We start from the raw sequence: 13,582 nt of genomic DNA on the forward strand, positions 1-13,582 counted from the left end.
AAACCCTGAAAATTGGTCAACTTTCAGGCGTAATTACATGACTTCTAACTGCAGTCCAGCTTTCAAAAATAGTTCCTCGTGATTTATTAACCCCTTCCAAGAACGGGGAACCATTTTTTAGGCCGATATAACGCATCGCGGCTTTACTATACCGTTTTTTATCGGACATACCGTAAGGACTCATCCGGGCTGAGTACAGTGTCCTCGAAAAATACAATTTCTCTAGAATTTAAGACACTTCGCTTTTCCTTTGTGTTGAATTGGTATGGCAACTGTAGAGTGGGAGCTATGCTATAAGGATTAAGCTAACAGTATGAATCTATGATAGACATAAAATCAACTAAACTAGTACTGCACAATGTAATATCATGTAGGCTAAAGACCTAGGACTGTATATCTGGTGTTGATCACCTTGAACCCACAATTTTTATGAGATTGTGGAACTCTGTGGTGGTGCTGTCTGACTGGGTAACTTCGCATTATTGCACACGCCAGATAATTGCACGATTAGGTTAAATTAAGTGTGCAATTAAACAGCTTCTACTGTATTAGAGATTGTTAAAAGGTACTTTCTGAAACTTTCTCATCTCATTTCTTAGGAGTAAGATTTCCTAAAGAAAAGGGAGATGCAGGAGTCAGGATGACGAATGACCCTCGCCCTCTAGGCTTAACCCTGAAGATGGGCCAGGATTAGAAAGTCACATATCTCCAGGAGATGTCTCCTATAAGACATAACAGGTGTTACTAAGATGTTATTTGCCCCTCACAACTGCCCCATATCTGTAGGAAGGAGGTAGTGATAAGGGTTTGATACAGCACAAATAGGAAGTAATGCATCACTGCATGATATCTTTAGTGTTATGCACTTTAAGTGTTATGCTCAGCGTTAGAAAGTCATTTGCCATGACAGTGGGGGTGGGTACAACTAACTACTGGTACAGAAAATTCAGGTACTGGTACGGTCCAGGTCCAGAGGATCACATCCCAGTCCAAACCTGAACCTGGACCTGATTGTCTGTGAACTTGTGAATGGGTGATATTGAGAGCAATGGTCCATTTCTGAGAAATCCAGCAGAGATATGGCAGACGACTAGCCTGAGTACCATCCTCCGTAGTGACCACTGGCTCACGACTTTTGCTTGCTAACCACGGTTTAATAGCTAGCGAAAGTCGGGAGCCAGCGGTCACTATGGAGGATGGTACTCAGGCTAGCAGACGACTAAATTTGGGTACACAATAGTGCATATGCACCCAGTATTTTAAGCCCTGGGGGACATAAGAATCAATGACGTTGCTTTCCTTCCATCCCACACTGAGGACAGAGAAGGATTAGGTTTGTGCACAGTGCTGTCCATGGAGCCTGACAGGTGCATCATTACAAGGCACTTACTGACGCAAGTCCGTTTGTATGTGTCCGACCTGCTTCTGACATCTCGGACTCTGGAATTTTAACCTCTGTGACATGACCATGCAGTTTTATCGTACAGCAAAATAAAACCAAAAACTGACATGACCCACTCTATAATAAAGAATATCTGCTCTTTTATCTCCACTATAACAGAAAAGCGAGGAGAAGTTGAATTTATCCAGCAATAGTCTCATTTTGTATCTGTGAACTGTATCTTTTCAACATGTCTTGTTGTGACCTGTACTTAGCCCGGTGTGGCAAAAATGTGCAATAAAGTAATCTCGAACCAGATCCACGGTGCGTAATGTATAGTATCAAACGTGCTATACTCCCTGGCCAGCTTTGATACTATCTTATGGCACCGTAGGATCTGCTTGGAGATTACAATAAAGGTCTTCATTCATTCATTCATTCATTCATTCATTATAAATTAATTGGTAGTAAGTTTTCTTCAATACCACCTGTATGCATTTTTAAAACTTGAACTGTATACAGTGAAGGACAAAAACATACAGCAACTGTGTGACTACAACTGTATGTGGCATAACTGAATTAGCTATTGTCAGTTGTGAGAACTGAGAAGTAAGAAGAAAGAAAAACTATAAGTATAAGTTCCGCTGCTGCTCTAAGAAGATGGTGTTTCTGTTCTCGCTGGGTGGGAAGCAACAGTTGGTCCTGGGGACCAGTACATGATGACAGGGAGGATTAGGGAACTGTCTCCTCCAGGACAGGACACAGTTGGGTCCTAGAAGGGAGAGTATGTATGGCGGATTTACGATTCTACTTTCCCAGTACGCAGAACTGTTAATGCACTCTAGAATACCAATGATGTACATGACTCTGTATTGCGATATATTTATTCAATTTGATAAAAAAGAAGGGGTCTACCCAAGCGTCAAACAATGTACACACACACACAAACATACAAAGCTTTCAGAAAAGCTTTACTTTAAGTTCAATTGGTCAGAATAAAACTCCATACACAGCCTCAGATCTGAGCGACTTAGCCTGGTAACTTTTGTGAGACATGATCCCACACGATCATGACAAATGTATGACATTACAATTTATTTAGCTAGCCTTACTTGCAAAAAGAAGGGATTAACTATGTTTACATATTACGTTATTGTCTCCCTCTCCAGAGTTTATCAGAGGGTGGAAGTAGGGTTAGAATTACAGGATTTTGTTATGCCTTGTTCACTAGAAGACAAGAGGGATTAACTGTGTTTAGGGGATTTGTTAATTGTTCTTTGTCAAGTGACAGTGAGCTTCCCCATTCTGCTAATACAGTCATGTTCCCAAGCCAGTAGGGTACAAGGCTAACTGGAAACTTGTTCAGCAAGTGTCTGGACATTGCTTGCCAATGCTGTCTTTAAGTTCTTGATTTTTACAATACCTTCCCCCACCGTTCATGCTCTGAATACATGTACCACTGTGACAGAAAAATGCTGACTAAAACTTTTGATACTGATAGTATATATACAGAGCCTATCAATACCAATTCATGGTTAACTTTAAGGTGATTGACAGTAACTGACTATTTTACCTTTAAACTGCTGCAAAATAGGTTTCAGAATAAGGTTGCTAGGGAAATAATGCCCTACAAATGTTCATATCTCCTGCAGATCCAGAGACCACTTGAATGATTTGAAAAGGAATTATTCATTGAGTGTAAGAACAAGTTAATCTTTCTTTACTTTTCCATCAACATCAAACTATTAAAGTATTTGAACCTTTATTCTTGACTTGAGTCTTATCGTCTTACCTTTACCCTGGCTCAATCGGACTGGTGTTTCACTTGACCTTGCTGGGATATTGGAACCATTACCCATGGATACTTACTTCAACAGTAAAAGTTAATCCTACCTGGATTAAAGGATTAAAGATGACCTGAAAAGGCACTTCTTAGGTCAGGGGTCACACGCCTGTGCCCAGTCCACTGGTACTTACATACCAGCTGGAAGTAGAAAGAAGAAATTGGTGTCTGGAGAAAATGTACCTTACAGGAATTTCATTTCATTTGGAAGCTCTTTCAATGTCTCAGGTTCAATTTTTGTTCAATGGGATTTTTAGCCTCAGTTTGGGGTCCAGTGTATAAGTTTTCCCTATATATTGGCTATAATCTCCTTGTGAGTACCATCTATTCTGCAAGAATAGCCAACTTGACGTAATCAACTTAATGTTTTCAATCAAAGCAAAAAGCTATCAAACATACGTAAGATTAGCCTTGTTGTGAACTTGGGCATAGCCCACATCATTCATGCTATCATTACATTTTGCCAGACCACTCTCTGGATAGTGTATGAAACTCATGCCACTCATAGAATTGTTGGGTACTCCTGAAGTGAAAAAAAGACAAACACAAATTGTTTCAAATGAAGCAAAAAAAAGCCTGTCTGTAGTGGGAATCACTCTTGACAGATCACATCTGAAACAGTCTACATTCCACAAGATTTCAACTTCAAAACATTCGTATTGAAACATTTTCCAAAACACTTCTGTGTCATTTTCTGTAACGTTTTCAGAAAGTTTCTGACAGCTGAAAAACTCTCATAAGAAACAGCGGCTGAAGTATATCAGAAGCTTATGCAGCTGCAGCAAACTTGACATGTCCAGAAGCCAAGTTCATTCAGAGTTAATCCTCATAAACAACCATACTTTCAGGTCCAAAGCCTTGTCTAAACAAACATGTCTAGTCAATGTTTGTAATGTACTTTCAATAAATATACTGAAACTGTCCAATAAAGTCTTACAAACAACTCATGCTGGCCACACATGGCTCCGGCTGGTAACTTTTGCTGGCACAGCACAAAAACACTACAAGGTAAACATGAAGACACACATACCTGTGCTTTCCTTATTTAAAGGAATCTCATATCTTAAGCCTGAAGCAGGATAGATCAAAGAAAAGGTTAGACAAGAAGGGCAATACCTTCCCCTCCTTGTCATTTTGATGGATGAGGCTAAGTGGTAAGAGGTTACTGGAAGGTCTCCTGAGTCTGGATTAACTTTCACCTCAGGCTCTACCTTAATCCTACTTAATCCCCCTTTAATTGGGAGCTTCCCACGGGGACATGGCTATGTCTAAACATGGCTTTGATGTGTTCTTACCCACTTTCCTCACCCCAGGTGTGACTGAGGCAATGCATACTCCATACACAGGCCTAGACTTATATCCAGCTTTAATTTTTTTCTGTTCCACACATTGTTTTCTTAATTTCCGTTATTTAATCTGTCATTTTAAGCTCATGAAAATGAATTCAGATATCGAATGGGGTGTAATTTTTGTCCATCCAACAATCAAATTATTGTCCCGAGATGGAGGGATAGGCCCTGAAGACAGCCCTGCTCCTTAAAGTTCCTCAACATGGAACCTTCCATCTAAGGGGATGATGTGGTTCTACCCTACATTACATTAAATTTTTACTCTCCCTCTACCAACAGGCACAGCAGCAAATAACCATACATGCCTTGGACATTTACTATTGTTAATAGCTAAAAAGAGAGGGAGTATGACGAAGTGATCTTACACACTCAGTATAATGCTCCTGACATTAAAACAGCACGTGAATGGAATGCCCTCCAAGAATGCACAGTCCAGGTCAAAAAATCCTTCTGTACCAGACATGAGTTTCAACCAAAAGCAGCTCCCTGGCCACTGAGGAGCAAAAAGCCACCTGCACCACAAGATGAGGATTCCCTCACCCCAGCCTCAACCAAATGAGGTTCGGCACTTATTACAAGAAGAAGAAGATATTATGTATACTGTATCTGACTAACCCCGAGACCACCCACAGTTTTTAAAATGTGGGAAGAAAAAACTCATCTGATATTCAGGAGTGACCAACTAAAGCTTTATAGATTGATATGAAACTGAGAGTGTCGCAGATGAGAAATGAATGTAACAATGCTGTAGGTAGTGTTGGGAGGAGGCATATGTATGCTCATTAGATAATACAGGGGAGGTCCTGTGTTGTTAAAAGGTGTGAAATTGAAAACAATGTGGGCGGTTTCACAGGTGAACACCATTAAAATACTGGTTGGAAAAACGATAGGGGGCAAGTGCAAGTAAAACGATGTCAAATCCAATCCATGGTGTGCAAACCTTGTGCAAACCAATCAAAAAATATATCTATCAATATTCTTCTCCTTCTTAGTTAAAAATGTCACATGTTGCAATGGTCCTATAATAGAACTTAGCGTGTATAGATGATTTTCTAATTAATTATGCAAATTAGATACCAATTTGCATAATCAATGCATAATTATGTGAAGCATCACTAAAACTATCTATACACCAAAAATCATAACAATCCGTCAACCCCTTCTTGAGTTATTCCCTTTCAAAGTCTGTCACTAAACCTACCCTGCAGTTCCAAAACAAGCCGCTAGGGGGCCCAAACCTATACCACTTACTCTTGGCATCAAGAGCTGTCTACCACTAAAAAATCACAGCCGCAGCATGTTCAGAACTCGAGATATCAAACCAGGAAGTTCCGCTGCAGTACCTTTCCAGGCCGCTAGGGGGCCCAAAATCTAATCGTTTCCAGGTCTCATCAAGACCTACACACATACCAAATATCAATACAATCCATCCAGGCGTTCTACAGTTATGCCGGTGTTCTACACACATACATACATACATACATACATACATACATACAAACACACGCTACCCAAAATATAACCTTCTTGGCGAAGGTAACTAGTGCCAAGTACTTTTCAAGTTGGAAAAGTGAAAGGATGAAAAATAAACTGGAAAGTCAACATTTTCACAAAAATGAAGAATATTTTCCCTGTAGCTTTTTGTCAAAGTACTAGTATTAGCACACAAAGATCTACTTGTTTTTTTGACCAGGTCATTAACATAATTATACTATACCATCAGGCTACTGTTAGAGTACATGTATTGTGTGTGAGTAAGAAAAAAAAAATCAGGTTTTGATGCAGCAAACATGTAATGTCTATTTATACAGCTAATATCCAAATGCACTTCTAACCTCTGATTGGCTCCTGGCAGAAGTGGAAGAAGAAATAAAAAGAACACATCGGCAAAACATAAAAATCTCAACTTCTGTATGTTATTAGCCAACCCATTACTACTAAGGTTCCTCTCACTCACTGCCCTGACTTTTAGGGCAGTAAGTGTAAGGAGCTCAGGTTGTATTAATCATCTGGCACCCAGGCTAATATGTCTTTCTCTTAGCCTTTTGCAATATAACTCTTTTTAAGAGGGTAATAAGAATCCTTCATGGCTTTATGAAAGGACTAACATGAAACATATGGTTTATGAGACCACCTATCATGGCAGCCATGTCACCCTGACAGGAAGGTCATGATCATGATCCTGAAGGTCAGTGCTGCCCACTGGGATAGCAAATCCTCAGCAGGCAGGGCAATAATTACCTGCTGGGAGCAAAATTATGTATTATGACAACTCACAAATGCTGAACTAACTTTTCCGTCTTTCCTTGGTCTATCATACTTTTATAGTAGTAAATACACTTTCAGACATTTTGCACCTTCACTTCCTCAAGGTCTCACTCTGTAAGGTGCCCGTATACAATTAGATAGCATTTGGAAATATAGACAACGGGCACACAAGCAAACATACAAGCAAACAGACCAGCACTGCCTCCAGCTTTAAATTTTTTCTGTCCCACTTATTATTGGGAAGCCCATATTGTTGATTTTCTTTGCTAAATGTGTCATTTTAAGTTCATTAAAGTAGATTTTCAATAGTTTCATGTCATCTAGTTAAGATTTTGGGGCTGATGACGTAATATCTTTTTCTGTCCCAACAAGAAAATTTTTTTGTCCTGGGACAGAGGAACAGGTCCTAGAGACAGCCCTAAAACAAACTTAAATGAAAACGAACCTCTCTCAGACTGATGGCACCATCATTGTCCTCGTCCACTTCCTTGATCATGTTCTTGAGGCCCAGGTGGGTCTGAGGAGCCCCCAGCTTCTCCATCATCAGCTTCAGCTCAGGAAGGTCAATCAAATTGTTCTTGTCTACATCATACCTGTGGATTCAATAAAGACATTGTTCACGTCTTTTTGTTGTGTGTCTTTATATTTATCATGTATGACTTTTGCCTGCGAGGCTGGTGTGTTACCGTGTTACTCTGAAAGTAATTCAGTTACATAATGTAGATACAGGCAATTGACTACTCGTTTACTACCTACTAGCAATGGAGCGAGTTTGAGCGTGCGAGCATGTGACAATTAGCCGTGCCATGTTAGGGCACCTCCCGTTATCCACTGCTTGATGTAATGTACCCAGTCCATTGCCTGTGAAGCTGCTGTGTTACTTGGAAAGTTATTCAGATATATTGTGTAGGTCAATGCAGATACAGGCAATTGTAGGACTACATAAACTGTAGATTGTTTTAAGTAGACAGCTATAAAAGAGACAAGCTAAGGGACCGTACGGCGTTTAGTGAGGGGGGAGGGCCGGTCGCCAGAGGGTCGGGTCAAAAAATTTTTTTTTGCTAGGCCCTCCCCCCAAGACAAAATATTTTTGCTTGGCCCTCCCCCCTCCTATCAACTTTGAAAAAAAATATTCAAGACGCCAATAAAACACTGCGCTCCCGCATTTGGAAATGTGCTTTGCGTCATACTTTTTCATGATTTTCATCGAGAAGCAGATCTCTCACCCCTAGTAAAAAAAGGAAAACAGAATGGATCAAAATATCTGCTTAATAGAGGGATAAATATCTGCTTCATAGAGGCATAAATATTTGCTTTATAGAAGCTATTTCATTGTTTTGATATTAAAACAACACCTAAAAAGCATTTGTACCTGGATTTCTAGTAGATTTGCGCCACGAAGCGGCGCGCGCCCCGCTCCCTAAATTTACGTATTGCAAGCTTGCGGGCCTGAGCGGCTCGACGGAAACTTTTTCTTGTTTCTGTGGTGGTAATAACTTACGGTAAATCGGGGGGGGGAAATGAAAGCCAAAACGACAGCACGATTCGACTTCCAAAACTGTAGTGGTGAGGGGGGCGCCGACGCGTGACGCTGATTTTCCCACGGAGGGGTAAGACCGGTCGCCTCTCTCTAGCCGCCGGCGGGCGTGAGACCGCAGACTTGCAGGAGATCTTTTAGAAATGCCACGCTTTTTTTGCCACGATTTCCTGCATTGCTTTTTTATGGGAAAATTTGCTGGTTAGATGACATTTCTATGAAAAAAAAGGGTTTCAAGTTTTTGAGAACGACGTTCCGAACACCATGTTCGGCGCCAAAGGCACGAAGAATCGCAAGGTAGGTCCGGGAGAATTTTGAAATCTTGACCCTCTTAAAAGCTATTTCCTTCAGTTTGAGGAGATATTTTGCTGACAAACAAAGCTAACTTTAATAGCATTTCAATTTAGAAATACAAAATTAAATCCCCCCCAAACACATTATCACGATGTCGGTCATCAAAGGCGAGAGGCCGGTCACGTCAAAAGGGATCCAGGGAAATTTGCAAATATTTACCCTCGAGCTCTGAAACGCCATTTCTTACATTTTGAGGGCAATAAGACGGGTAAATTTTGCTGGCAGACTAATCTAGAGTTTAATAACATTTCTGTACGTGAAGAAGGTTTTTGAGGGCGTCATGCATAAGCCACGCCCCCTCCCTTTCGCATTTTCACTGTGTCCCGAGCGCCAACCTTGGGCGATCCCTTGCAGAGGTCCAGAAAAATTTTGAAATCTTGACCCTCTGAAACGCCGTTTGTTGGATTTTAAGGGACATATTTTGCTGGCAGACCAAGCTATTTTTTTTTTTGCTTGGCCCTCCCCCCAAGTAAAAAAATTTTTGCTAGGCCCTCCCCCTGGCAAAATATTTTTTTGCTTGGCCCTCCCCCCCTGGCGACCGGCCCTCCCCCCTCGCTAAATGCCGTACGGTCCCTAATAGATCCAGGCAGAATGGACTTGATGTTTGTATATCTTTCAAAAATGATTTAGAGACACAACACACAACACAGGATCTTCAAGTCCTGCACTTACAAGTCAAGTCTACAATCCTTCCTAATCTCACCTAAGCCCCTATGAACAACCACTGTACATGCTGGTGACATGGACATGAGAGGTCTTCCCACCACTGCATTCTTGGCACTCCTGGAATCTACATCAATCTTCTGGGAGTCATAACACTGCCTTTACACCCCCAAATGAATGTAAATAACTGGACTGAGCCATCAAATACGGGTGAGGTAGGGAGACCTGGGGTTAAGCAAAGTAGTGAGGTATGTTTTTGTTGGCAGGAAGACTGCAGGAAGCTATGATTTTCTTGGACATTGATTCTATTAGGTCAGAATTTGGCAGGTTTTAGGAATCTAATCTCCAAGACCTATGGGTGGCAAGGCAGTATCCAAAGGGCAAACCAGTATTCAGCCAGCAGACATCAGATCTGTTGGATACTTGTTGACCATTTGGATATGTGTACTAAGTACAGTGTGTATATGCCTTTACACCAATAGATCTGCTTGGCGATCACTATGAATGTGAAGGCTTATAGGAATGTAAGCCATAACAACAGTTACTGTGAGATTAACTTCATTATCAAAATTTACGAAGTGGCCACTCTGACAACTTGAACTCCACTCATCTGAAAGCTATTACATAACCTCCAGGCAAACTTCTGTCCAATCACTGTTGGGATCTGGACACCTGCAGTGATGCACCATGGGAAGGCAGGGAAGGTGACATCTTGGAATTCCAGACCTGCCATATGTCTAAGCCTCTCTAAGGAGCAGTAAACTCAAAATCAGGCAAATTCCATTTTGGCTAACTTAAAATAAAAGCACAACATAACTGGGTAATCCCATGTATGTTATATAAGACATACAATATGTGATATGGACTACCCCATATACCAAAGACAAACATGGCCTATGGTTGTATGGAATCCCTACTGAAGTGATAGGACAATCAATCTTTGGCATGTGATGTGAGAAATCTGGAAGACTCCCAAAGATGGTAAAGGCCAAGAAATCCAGCCCAACATCCACGGGCCACTCTGCAGGGAGGGGCAGGTTACAGCTCAGAATTTGTGTTACACAGACTAGAAGTGACCTGAGTTGGCAAGCCATGGTGCAGGAGGCATGTAGTAAATACCTGATACAGACACAAATCTAATACTGCCCCATATGGGGCACTGCAGGGTTGAACCCATTGTGTTTGCAACATAGCAGGTGGTTCGCATAGCAATGAACTTGATTTAAACTTTAACACCTGTCACAGATAAACTAGGAGTAGGACAGTTTGTAAGTATGACTTTTCAAGGAAATTAAGAACCAACAAAAAATATTTCAAAGTTGACCTTAAGAAAGACACTGTAAATAAAAGACTGGTATGCACCTTAGCCAGTTTTTAATACAATGTATTATTCTTCTCCAAAAACACCTCCCATTAAAACCCTTACGAAAGTTAAAAATTTGTGATTCATTTTGAACTTCAAGGATGGTGGAAAAGATCACATAGAAATCCCCACTTAAAATTCATCTCGCTTGTCTTTATCTTTTCACCAGACCAATAAAGGCAATAACAGTACAGCAAGGCACTGGAATAGAAACAGGCATGTTTTAATTGTTAATGACACAACATCGATCTAGCTTCCAAATTGGCTGACTGCCGCCCTATTTCTGAGGTAATGTTATCAAACAGGAAGAATGAATTAGATAATGGCTTCGGATAATGGGCTGGTTTTGCCATGGTAATTACTCGAGGACGTGAAAGGGGTTCTAGCTAATCCACAATGAAGTTCAAGGCTGGATTTGTACCTTGATTTGAACAATTAATCTCTTACTCGCTGACATCACTTTTTGTTTTGTCCTGTCTGTACTGTCATGGGCTAGGATCCAGGGAGCAAATAGCACACCACAATTAGAAACAGTCTAAGATATTTTGTTGCGTTACGCTAAAAAGCTACACAATCATGTAAAATACATTGTATTTGGTTTCAAGGAGGCACTGAAATAGAAATCAAAGGGTTAATTGATTCATCTAATTACCAGCATTACACTTCGAGAAAGTTTGCAGGCCTCGTTTAACGTTACTCTGATCAACTTTAACTTTTGACACGGCTCCTTCCACACCCCATTACCACAGGGAGTCCAACACTTACAAAGTGGCAAGGACGTGCAGTATTGACAACTCACAGGTGTTGCACCACCCAAGACAATGGCAAGGAGACAGGCTCTTTATTTCGATACAAACATCCGAGGAGATATCTTTGTGTTGGACAGTGTTGGGCAGTGACCTATTGTGTACTTGGCTGCAACTCATCAATATTGCAATGTTGCAGAGTGCCCCCAACTCTGAGAGGTTACTTAAGGTCAAGATTGTCCACTTAAAGCGGAAAATGATCTTGATAAATGCTCAGCTAAGGGAGGGTGATGGAGGCACAGACCTGATAAATGCTGATACACATCAGCAGCCTGAAGCTTACTGATAAGGCCAAGTTTGGCGGATTATTCTGGAATCTTTATGGGGCTAGAAGAGGGAAGAAATAACGGAAGGAAGTTTGTTTTATTTGGAAGTAATCAAAAGACTAGAAATGGTAAAAAGGATAAGAGAGAAGATATGAAATCTTTCACTGTAGCATTTCATAATTCTCTCAGGGGAATCAAATTACCGCTACCTTAGGACCGTTCCCATTGTAACTGCTGGCTCAATCTTTTTCCTTGCTACAGATCTAGTCTGTGGTTGTAACAAAGGACGGTACCCAGGTTAAATCACCAAACCACTTTGAAAGTTAGCTACTATCTTCCTTTTGCTGAAGCATTTTGGCAGTAATATTGGTTATGGTTAAACTTCTGTCGTATTGGAAGTTAGCCTGGATACCAGACCCCAGCCCGATCTCAAAAATATCTATCGTATCGGTATAGCTGACAATTCTATCCTTCCACATAACATGCAAAGCTAGTATGCAAATAAACTCCGGGCGGTATCACCACACGATAGATATTTTGGAGATCGGGCTGGGGTCTGGTATCTAGGCTAATTGGAAGCCTATATGTTGTTAATTTTTGTTGTTAAATCCGTCATTTTAAGCTTACAAAAAGACATTTTCATCAATTCAATGTCATGACGTTCTGATTTCTTTGATGGATGGCTTAACATTTTTTCTGTCCCAACATACTTCCGTCCTAAAGTGTTAATAAGTACCAGGTATAAGGATCGTATTATGCCAAAACACAAGATGGTACACATCACACAAGACATGAGAAAGAAGGCAAGCTGTCCAATGTTCCCTGCTGTATCTAACCTGGCCCCCTCAGTACATCTGTCACTTCAGGGAGAACAACTTGCATGCCTGCACTACTCTTGCTGTTCTTTAGGAAAACACACACAGCCTGGACCATGTCAATCATTGCTGTCTAATGAACCAACCTTTGGTAAATTACATTATTAATAGTACAACTTTACAGGTGTCACTCAGTCACTGTGCTATGGAGCTGACAGTGTTAAATTTCAAACAACAAAATTGCAAGCCAATTTGCAGAGACCATTTGCCAACATCACGTAATTATCTTTTTGAAAGAGGAACTATATTGATTTTGACAATACCTCCATGTTTGTGCTCAGAGTCAAGACAAGCATGTTTGAATTGGACTTTGCACAAACTCTCTTATCTTCTGCTTTTCAAATTTGAATCTGCAAATTTTGGATAGGTTTTAACTGAAGTATGGTATTTGACATTCTCATCAGAGTATACCATAGGTACACTGTAGTGTGACATATCAGTTATGTCATATCATGTAGATCTGTACTGGAGAATTTTTCAGGCATAAAAGTACTACACTCCTTTGAGGTAGGGAGGCAAACAATGGATCCACTGTGAATGGTAGAATGTCTTATTTACAGCAGGAGACGACAGTTGGGACAACATCAAAAGACCTTCAGTGGATGTCCGTGATTGGACTCTTTGAAACCAAGAGAACAAAGCTGTAAGTTACACAGTGTAAGTGTCAGGACTTGGGAGGTTCTTTATCTGCCCAGACAAAGTACAATCACCCCCTTCATCACATGACAAGCCCTGGTTGTGGGAAAGCTGGACCTGCAGGAGAATATAGATGAGGGTCAGTTAAAGTGTCACTTTCATCTTCTTCTGGGTCCATCTTTCAAGGACAGCCTTTCACTGTGCATGACGTACAATAATGTCTTGAGCAGTATTTCTCACC

General features: G+C 40.8%; 1 protein-coding gene across 2 annotated transcripts in view; it reads right to left on the reverse strand.

Moving 5' to 3' along the window:
- The window catches only part of LOC118430384 (EF-hand domain-containing protein D2-like), a 33,022-nt gene that overhangs the window by 12,703 nt on the left and 6,737 nt on the right, over window positions 1-13,582 (reverse strand). For both annotated transcript variants that reach the window (XM_035841239.1, XM_035841238.1), the window contains one exon: window positions 7,287-7,434. In XM_035841239.1, the coding sequence (XP_035697132.1) occupies window positions 7,287-7,434 (148 nt within the window). The remainder of the gene's footprint in view (window positions 1-7,286; window positions 7,435-13,582) is intronic.

The sequence above is a fragment of the Branchiostoma floridae genome, chromosome 14 (genome assembly GCF_000003815.2).
Source record: "Branchiostoma floridae strain S238N-H82 chromosome 14, Bfl_VNyyK, whole genome shotgun sequence".
NCBI classification, from domain to species: Eukaryota; Metazoa; Chordata; class Leptocardii; order Amphioxiformes; family Branchiostomatidae; genus Branchiostoma; species Branchiostoma floridae.